Source organism: Lathyrus oleraceus, chromosome 5 (genome assembly GCF_024323335.1).
Source record: "Lathyrus oleraceus cultivar Zhongwan6 chromosome 5, CAAS_Psat_ZW6_1.0, whole genome shotgun sequence".
Classification (NCBI taxonomy): Eukaryota; Viridiplantae; Streptophyta; class Magnoliopsida; order Fabales; family Fabaceae; genus Lathyrus; species Lathyrus oleraceus.
This window is the reverse complement of record NC_066583.1, coordinates 311,179,527-311,189,966: the sequence shown is the minus strand read 5'-3', so window position 1 is coordinate 311,189,966 and position 10,440 is coordinate 311,179,527. Positions and strand designations below refer to the sequence as shown.

At 43.3% G+C, this 10,440-nt stretch overlaps 1 protein-coding gene across 1 annotated transcript; it reads right to left on the bottom strand.

The window, feature by feature from the left end:
• Positions 1 to 405: 405 nt before the first annotated feature.
• Positions 406 to 2,079, bottom strand: LOC127080377 (uncharacterized). The gene has a single exon (XM_051020698.1). The coding sequence runs from the start codon at positions 2,077 to 2,079 to the stop codon at positions 406 to 408; it is 1,674 nt and encodes a 557-aa protein (XP_050876655.1).
• Positions 2,080 to 10,440: the final 8,361 nt, after the last annotated feature.

Here is a 10,440-nt window from a genome sequence, read left to right as displayed (position 1 = left end):
GACCAAAGAGACAAAATAAATGTCTATTTAGCCATTAACCAGAATGCCAGAAGTTAAAGAGTTACAAACCAAGAACATACACAGCTGTAAGAAAGCTGGGAAACAAAAAAAATAAGGAAATCCACTAAAACAACAACAAACAGCCAAGAAAATCATCAAAAACACGTGGAATCAACGCCAACAGAGCTACTCAGTAGAGCTGGAGTTTGCAGCTTCTTCATCAGCACCAGAAGTAGAATTGCCACTTGCATAATCATTGTTAGCAGACCTCTCACTAGAGGTGTGGGCTTCAGCTTCTTCTTCATGCCTGACATTAGCATGTTCAACATTTTCACTCTCAGCTTGCTCCAAGCTTTCAATCAAGGCTTCCAAGGATTGCTTTCTAGTTGTGGCTACCCTTATCCCTTAACCTAGCTCTTTACATGTCTCCTTAAGCTCAGCAATTGCTCCAACTTTTGAGGCTGGCCTTTTCATGGCAGATGTCATGACAATATGCTCGACATGACTGCCTTCAAAGAGTTTGTAGTGCATAGACAGAGCTGGTTTTCTTCTACTAGGTAAGTCATTTGAGCACAAAATACCAGGATGTTGATTCAAGATAATTCCACAGATCATAGAGGGAAAAGCAATTGGCAGCTTAACTGCATTAGTAGTTGCATGCTTGATGATTTGATCAAACATAAATCTACCGTAGTCAAATTTCACTTTTGTTCCAACAGCAAAAATAAACCACCCAAGAGTATTAGCAATGTTGGAGATATGGTTGGTAGGGACCCAGTTGGCAGCTCCTATTTTATGCAGGATAGCATACTTGACAATCAACTTCCCAGCAGGAAGATGCTTTTTAACAGGCCAAACTTTCACCTGCCTAGCTGTAATCTCCCTACATACCTGATTGTCTGTAACCTCTAATTCACCTGCACCCTCATTTTTTCTGCCTAGAAATTTATTAATAACAATAGGAGAGAATGTTATACACTTACCCCTCACAAACACCTTGCAGAACTCCTTGTTGTTTTTATCAGAAATATCCTCAGGAATGTTGACAATAAATTCCTTAACTAAACCTTCATAGCATTGAGAGAACCCAGCAACAGTCTTCAACAGCCCATAAGCTTTTATCAGGTCCATGACCTCCTTGACATCAGCAACATCTTTTCCCAACTCCCTTTCCACAACTACCCTTCTCTGAATCACAAATTTCCGCTTAGCAGCTCCATCCTCAAGATGGAAGGAGATGTTATCCAAATCAACAGCAGGGACTTTAACAGGAGACTTCCTAACAGTAGTTTTCTTTGCAGGCGAGATGTCAGGGACATCTTCCTCAACATCGTCTTTAGGCTCAGAATCATCTTTGACCTTCCTCTTCTTTACTTCAACCTTGCTCCATGGTTTGGAGGGGCCAATACCAGCAGTCTTCTTGGCTTTTCTAGCTGACATAAGTTCAGCCACAGATTTTCCTTTGTGAGTCTTCATGTGTTTAACCACACTTGCCTTCATGCGATTAATCAAGCTTTCCTCTTGATCATCATATCTACCATCCTCTAAATCAATCAAAACATTTGCATCATCATGCTTTTTAGAGTGGGAAGCATTATCAGCGTGAGAAGCCACATATTTCCCTTTTTCAGACATGGTCTTCCCGAAAGAGTGCAACCCTTCAGCAGCCAATTCCTTTTCAGAACTAGAGGAATTGTCATCCTCACCACTATGTTGTTCAACCTCAGGAGAGGGGTACATTTGAGAAAGGGGGGTAGAAACTCCCTTCACAGAGTGGCCTTCGTTAAGAATTCTAGTGACTAGGTCTTTTATAACACGATCAATATAGTGTGTTCCTTCCTTAAAGTTAGTGGTAGGAGTAGAACCAGAAGGAATACTAGAGGGATTACCTTGATTAGAACATGCAGAAGCGGAAGCATCAATGGATATGGGTTGGTTCAAGTCAATGTTCGCACCGGGAATAACAGAGAGAGGAGCAACATCCAGAATCTCATCATTATGGACGGCCATGGGAGGAGCACGAACCCTGGGAGTAGACTTAGTATTTTTAGAAGCAGACGTATCTTGATGTTGTGACATTTTGGAGTTTTTCTGGAAAAGGCATGGTTGCCCTAGCAGAGGTTTGTGGAGAAGGAGCAGAAAGATGGAAGAGTTGGAGTAGGTAGTGAGGTTATGGGGGTAGCGTGTGAAGATGGAATAAATGGTGTCATACCCCAAAATTTGCCCGTTGATATTACAAGGCATCTTTCAAGGCATTCCGACTTGTTTTGCAAGGCACTGACTCTAAAGGAACGAAAGCCCAGCTCACAACAGGCCCAATCCAAAAACGGCCCAAAATAGCTTGCTCGCTAGGCGAGCAATTACTTCGCCTAGCGAACACTTCATCATGACACTCGCCCAGCGAAGCATCAGATCCAGAAAGAAGGCCCAGAATAGCTTGCTCGCTAGGCGAGCAATTCCTTCGCCTAGCGAAGCTTGCGAATATCAAAAGTTTTGGACCTCATTCTGAGCCCATTAGGTCACCACTACCACTATAAATGCCAGCTCTTCGGCCACGGAAAACACACACACAGAGACGGACAGAAACGGAGAGACCAAGACGGACAAAGAAGGACGGAAACCCTGGTGCAGAAACCCTGCTAACCTGAAGGCCGCCCATCCGCACCAAAGCCACCGCCACCCAACTCAATCCGGCCTCCAAACAATCAGTCCCTTTCAATATTGTAATTGCACACAGGTTTGCGTATCACCGCTATTTTACGTTTCCAATTGATATTCTTTACATACATGATGCATTCCGATTAAAGTTTTAATATGTAATTTGATTTCGTATGTGAATCTAAGTATGAACATCCTGTATAATTGTCTATGCTGTGTCGGTGATCAAATGCCATAAGAGTGCAGGTTTTCGGAAATCATGCTGCTGTCAAACTCCAAACCCGTGGCCGCTCGCTAGCACGTCGCTAAGCGAGCCTGCAGCGAGCATTCGCTGAGCCTTCGCTAGGCGAAGCAGAGGCGAACGGGACAGTGGCTGCTTTGTCTCTTTGCTGTTCCATCTTATGTTTATCTAATTACGATTTTTGCATCATTTGGCCTGAACTCATAACTGTTATGTCTATTTTATGTTGCAATTGTCCAATCATATTTTATCTCAATGCTCTAACCTATGTGTTGCATGGTGTAAAAGCTAGCATACTTCCGAAGAAACAGCCTGCTAGGCATGCCGCTTTAGGTGTGGGATACTTTTGAGGAGATGGCTTTTGAATGACCTAATTTTAATATGGAGATTCATCTTGAATTATCAAGCTTGATTTATAATGTATTGATTTCATCGATTTAATGTGGACCTAACTACCTAACTGATTATGGCTATTTAATTAATTGTTAAAATATGGACTTTAAATAGATAATATCGGACCTCTCTCTTTATTACCCCACGATTACGGTATTACGGTCATGTCCCGCGAATATGGGGATACACTTAGCAAAGACCCTTCGGTTAAATCATCATAGTCCCTCGGATGTTGCCTTCGGAAATACGATTTTGTCCCTCGATGACCCTTCGGTGTAGCCTACGGTTAAATGATGATAGTCCCTTCGAATGCTAAGGTATCCTCATAACTGTTGCCTTCAATGACCAATCAATGACCCTACGATGACCCTTCTACATCCCAAGGATAAAACTACTTACTTCTCAATAGTAAGGACAGTTTTACCCTCATAAGGATAGGAAATGCCCGGAAAGACCTCGGATAGGTATACCCCTAATTGCTCATTCATAACCTAAAGAAACACTTTTCACACCTCACACATTTCAAACATCCTTTTTAGAAAATCACCACTTAGCATACATCCGTACTAGGATCATTGCCGAGTTATATTTTTCTAGACTATTTTCAAAATTAAACGAGATAACCACTTTGTATACATTCATACAAGAATCATTACAAAGTTAAATTCTCCTTTTCAAAACATTTCCTACACATTTCTCAAACACTCTTTTTCAAACTAGGAAAACATAAACGATTGAGCAATTAAGAGCCCATGGATAACCATGGATACAAAGGGTGCTAACATCTTCCCTTTGTATAACGTACCTCCCGAACCTAAGAATCTAAATTAAGGTCTTTCCTGTTCTTTTCCACCTTTCCTTATTGGATAAAAGAAAAGTCGGTGGCGACTCTTGCTAACCGCGACATTGCGATTAAAAACACAATAAAGTCAGTTCACCATATGACAGAACTGGCGACTCTGCTGGGGACATAAAAGAGAGGTCCATCTTAAAAAACAAATCATCTATGTTTTCCTAATTGTTCCTTCTTTTAAGGGAGTTGTTGAGTGAAAGATCCTACACCCGGATCTAGTGTACCTTAGGTAAGTAGCAATAGATCATCGCGACTATCCGGCGTATACTGGAATGGTTAAAATGATGGCTACGGTTAATGTGACACTTTGGATGTCCTGATGTTCCTCATGTTTACTTGAGGAAAAATTTGGCATTCACGTGGTGTCATCAAAGCATTAACCAGACCTTTAGAACCCTAATTGACTCATCCTAGCCATTAGAAAGTAGTGAGATAACTGGCTTCGGTTCCGACTGAGGTTGGTTGATACTCGATACTACACTCTTTGAGATTGGACTTTAGGGAAGCTTCGGTCAACCACTTGGTGTTGCACTGAAGTGGACTTAAAGAAAGGTCAATGATTGGAGATCCTTCTAGAACCCGGTTACTATTCTAGGACAGGTTGAACCAACCAAACTTCAGTGGGGAGGGTACTTACCTATGGAACTCATGCAAGCCTTAAAACCTAGGATTGATTGTTGTGTGACATGTCTCTGCTTGCATAACATCATAACATCATAACATCATGACATCATAACATTGTACTAACCATTTCAAGGACTTAGGAATTTAGCTTTGCTCTGTTAAACAGGTTATGGCTTCCAGGAAGACTATCCGGATCAATCTTGTAACGATCTCTCCTCAACTCAAGGATTTGGTGTCAGAACTTCCCGATCGAGCTCAGTTCATCAAGAAACATGGTCATCTTCTCAATTTAGTTACCACTGGTTTCAAAGAAGATATGATGAGAGTCCTATTCCAGTTCTTCGATCCTAAGCATCACTGCTTCACTTTCCCAGATTATCAGTTGGTACCTACATTAGAAGAATTCTCCAAGCTGCTTGGGATACCTATCCTTGATCAAATACCTTTCAGTGGTCTGGAAAAGATTCCGAAGGCTGAAGAAGTTGCCGCAGTTTTACACATGACAAAGTCTGACATTGAGACCAATTGGGTAACAAGGAGTGGAATGAAAGGTTTACTTGCCAAATTTCTGATAAGTAAAGCCCGGGAATCCCTAAAAGTTATGAATGTGCATGCTTTTGAAGATGTTCTAGCATTGCTAATCTATGGTTTGGTGCTATTCCCTAATCCGGACCAATTCATAGACGTGAATGATATTAAGATATTCCTCACTCATAATCCTGTGCCTACTTTGCTTGGAGATATTTTGCATTCCCTTCACACTCGTACTATGAAGAGGCAAGGGACTCTCATGTGCTGCGTACCTTTGTTGTCTAGGTGGTTTATTTCGCACCTCCCTCAATCAGTCTTGAAGAATGATCAAAATCCGAAATGGTCTCAAAGGATAATGGCACTCTCCCATTCAGACATCCGTTGGTGTTCTAATCTCAGAGAAAATGCTATTCTCATCGACCGTTGTGGAGAATTCCCTAATGTACCACTCCTGGGGATAAGAGGAGGTATTACTTATAATCCTGCCTTAGCCCTACGTCAGTTTGGGCATGCTCGAAGAGATGGTCCACATGAAATGGTTATTCAAGGTATGGTGTTTGACTATGACAATGACTCTCAAGGTCTCCGCCAAAGGTTTGCACGAGCTTGGGGCATGGTGAAAAGAAGCACTTTAGGAAAGAAAAATTCTATTCCTATGGAGCCTTATCTCAGATGGGTACGCGCCAGAGCTCGTGAACTTGTCATGCCATATCTTGCAGTTGGACCATTGATTGTTGAATCAGAGGTCGAAGGAGGTACTTCCCAGATCATTCCTTATCCAGATATGCCTACCGATGTTGAAGAATTGAAAAGATCCTGGACCCAGTTGAGAGAGGAGAGGGATACTTTTGAAACTCAGTTCAATGCAGAAAGGAAGAAAGTATTAGAGCTCACCAGTCCGCTTAATGAGGAACGAAGACTCAATGCATATCTTCGCCCAAAAAGAAGTCGCCCCTGGGAGACTTGAGCTTTCATTGTATTTTACTATTATTCCTTTTGTAATGAACATTGATCAAAAAAAAGTAGCAATAAACATTTCTCTCTTGTTGGTGATTTACGCAAAGTTAAATTCCAAAAGTCCTTGAAAACATTTCATGCATTGCATCGCATAACATAACATTGCATAACAGGTATTCTAAAGGACCATATTCTCACGGTCTGCCTCTCCACAGAAAAATGGATCTCGAACAAACTGTCAAAGATCTCCAGACTCAGAATGCTCAATTCAAGGAGATGATGCTAAGCTTATCCAAGGGGCAGGAGGAACTGAAGGCTCTTTTGGTCGAGAAGAAGAAAGACAAGAAAGCTGTGAGTTTCATTAACCCGGGAAGAAGGCGTAAAGGACAGGCTACGGGAATCAAATTTGGAATCCCGAATGGTCCAGAAGAGGGGGCGGAGAATGACTCAGAGCAAGAGAATGCTGATTTCTCCAACCCTGAGGATGACGATGAGAACTATGAAAATGAACAGTACTCTCCAAGAGATGATAAGTACAAATTGCTGGAAGAACGCATGCTAGCCATGGAGGGTCAGAAGGCGCCTGGTCTGGATTTCGAAAGTTTGGGTCTGGTCTCCGATGTGACCATTCCTCGCAAATTCAAAATCCCCACTTTCACTAAGTACGATGGTGCGTCCTGTCCTCAGATGCATTTAAGGGCTTATGTGAGAAAGATTCAGCCGCATACCATTGATAAGAAACTGTGGATCCATTTCTTCCAAGAAAGTCTGTCTGGCACTCAGTTGGAATGGTATTATCAGCTCGAGAGCTCTGACATCCGCACCTGGACTGATTTAGCAACAGCTTTCTATAAGCAGTACCAGTACAATTCTGAATTAGCGCCTACTCGGCTACAGTTGCAGAATATGACTATGGGATCTAAAGAAAGCTTCAAAGAGTATGCTCAGAAATGGAGAGATTTGGCCGGCAGGGTCAAACCCCCTATGACTGACCGAGAATTAGTAGACCTGTTCATGGGTACCCTGACTGGCCCATTCTACAGCCATCTACTGGGGAGTTCTTCATCAGGTTTCACTGAACTTATACTGACAGGTGAACGGGTGGAGAGCGGCATTCGAAGTGGAAAGATACCGGTAGCTACCTCTACTAGCAGCAAGAAGTCCTACCATGGGAAGAATGAATCGAATGCTGTGTACGGTCAAAAGAACCATAATAAGAAAAACGGTGACCATGCCGTGGGAGCAGTGACAATCGCAGCCCCTCCAGCTCAAAACTTCCAGCACAGACAAGACAGACCAAGAAGGCAGTTTACCAAGCTCCATATGACTTTAGCACAAGCACTGCAAAGTATGCTAAAGGCAAACTTAATCACTCTCAGAGGTCCTCCTGCAAATGTCAACACTACTTCGCCTCGTTATAATCCCAATGCCAGGTGTGCATATCACTCCGATAGCCCCGGGCATGATACGAACGATTGTTGGTTGTTAAAGAACAAGATCCAGGATATGATCGACGCTGGGGAAATTGAATTCGAGCCTCCGGAGACTCCTAACGTCATCAATGCACCTATGCCTAATCATGACAAGGTTGTTAATGCTCTCGATGACGATTCTCTCATCACTACTGTAGCAGACTTAACATCTTCTCTCCCGATCATCAAGAAGAACTTGTTGCAAGCTGGTTTATTTCCAGGTTGTGCGGAAAATTGCGATCTCTGTCTACTCCGACCCGATGGTTGCCTGAAATTGGGGAATGGTATCCAACGGCTGATGGACGATCATACAATTCTCTTCGAAAGGGTTCCTAAGGTGGAAGACACTGCTGAAGAAATATCTGTGATTGCTAGGTCCAAGGCGCCAGTGAAGATTACCGCTACCAGGGCGCCTGTGAAGATTACTGCTGAGCTCAGGGTTGCTCCCCTAATCATCACTGCACCTGGCCCGATCCCGTATTCCTCAAGCAAAGCTATTCCGTGGAATTATGGCGGTGATGTTTACGTCCATGGCGTGAAGCAAGTGGATAATGCTGCTAATACTAGTGGCATTGTTGGGACTAGTAAAATTACTCGAAGCGGAAGGATCTTCTATCCAGAAATCTCACCTCCTGTCCTTGAAACTCCAGGAAAGGAACCAATCAATCCTTCTCAGTCAGAGACACCGGTTGAAGTTACTGCTGAGGATGTTGCCAAACAAGAAATGGAAGAAGTGCTGAAAATCATCCGCAAGAGTGACTTCGATGTGGTAGAGCAGTTAGGGCATACTCCTTCCAAAATCTCGATGTTATCCTTGTTGCTATCTTCTGAATCTCATGCCCATGCCTTGACAAAATTCTTGAAGACTGCCCATGTACCTCAGGAGACCTCTGTCGATCAGTTCGAAAACTATGTTGCTAATCTGACTGTCGACGGTGGCCTAGGTTTTTCCAATGCTGACCTGACACCAGCGGGAAAGAACCACAATAAAGCCCTGCATATCTCCATCGAGTGTAAAGGGATCACCCTGTCTCATGTGTTGATCGATAATGGCTCTTCTTTAAATGTGCTACCGAAAGCCGTGCTCGATAAACTTGACTGTAAAAGCCTTGAACTGAAACCTAGTGACATTGTGGTGCGTGCTTACGATGGTGCGAAGAGTGTTGTCCATGGTGAAGTGGTTTTCCCTATCAAAATAGGACCTCAAGTCTTCAACACTACCTTTCATGTAATGAACATTCGCCCCGCCTATTCCTGCTTGCTGGGTCGCCCTTGGATTCATGGGGCAGGTGCTGTAGCTTCGTCTCTCCATCAAAAGCTGAGGTATCCAATAGAGGGTAAGATCGTCACTGTGTGTGGGGAAGAAGAATACATTGTCAGTAGTGTGCGTACCTTCAGATACGTTGAGATGGATGGTGAATTCTTCGAGACTCCGACTCAATCATTTGAAGTGGTTCCTCCGCCCAGTCCTGTTGTGCCCGAGGTTCTTCGTGCTCCTCCTGCTATGATTTCTCTGAAGGACGCTCAAGCCGTGGTTGAAGATGGTAGTTGTACTGGTTGGGGTCAACTGATCAATGTACCCTACAAGTCTGATAAATCTGGTCTGGGATTCAACTCTGAGAAGGTAGTCAAGAATCAGATTAATGCTGTGGAAGATGCTGACAGTGATTGCGACCTGGATAGCTGGATCTACCCAACAATTGGTGACGGACTCAATAACTGGAAGGCTGAAGACACTATCCCGATTTCCTTTAATCAGGAATCCGTATCCACTCTGGATCCTGTTGATAATAGTTCTGCTACTGTTCATTATGACTTTGAAAATTCGATCTACCAAGCCGAGGATGGAAGTGAGGAAGGTTGTAAAGTCCCTGGAGAACTTGCCAGACTGTTACTACAAGAAGAAAAGACCATACAGCCGCAGGAGGAGTCAATTGAAATTGCGACGAGTACTGAAATAGACAAGAAAGAAGTCAGAGGTTTCTTGGGGGCACTCGAATTACATTGCCCGATTCATCCCGCACTTGACTGCTACTTGCAAACCCATCTTCAAATTACTGAGGAAAAATCAAGAGATGGTACGGAATGATGAACGACAAAATCAAGAAGTATCTCCAAGAACCTCCAATTCTGATGCTGCCAGTTGAAGGAAGACCTCTAATCATGTATTTGGCCGTGTTAGAAAATTCAATAAGGTGTGCTGGGGCAACATGACGAGTCTGGTCGAAAAGAGCATGCCATATACTACCTGAGCAAAAAGTTTACCGACTGTGAAACAAGATACTCACTGCTCGAGAGAACTTGCTGTGCTTTGGCCTGGGCTGCTCGCCGACTAAGACAGTATATGTTGAATCATACCACTTTGTTGATTTCTAGGATGGATCCCATCAAATACATGTTCGAGAAGCCTGCCCTCTCCGGAAGAATAGCGAGATGGCAGATGATCTTAACAGAGTACGATATCCAGTATACTACCCAGAAAGCAATCAAAGGAAGCGTGCTCGCTGATCATTTGGCTCATCAAGCGGTGGACGATTATCAATCTATGAATTTTGAGTTCCCAGATGAGGATGTCATGCTTGTTACGAATTACGACAAACCTAGACCGGATGAAGGACCCGAACTGGGATCCCGATGGACTATGGTTTTTGATGGATCTTCTAATGCGTTGGGCCATGGTGTTGGTGTTGTAATCATTTCTCCCGGAGGTT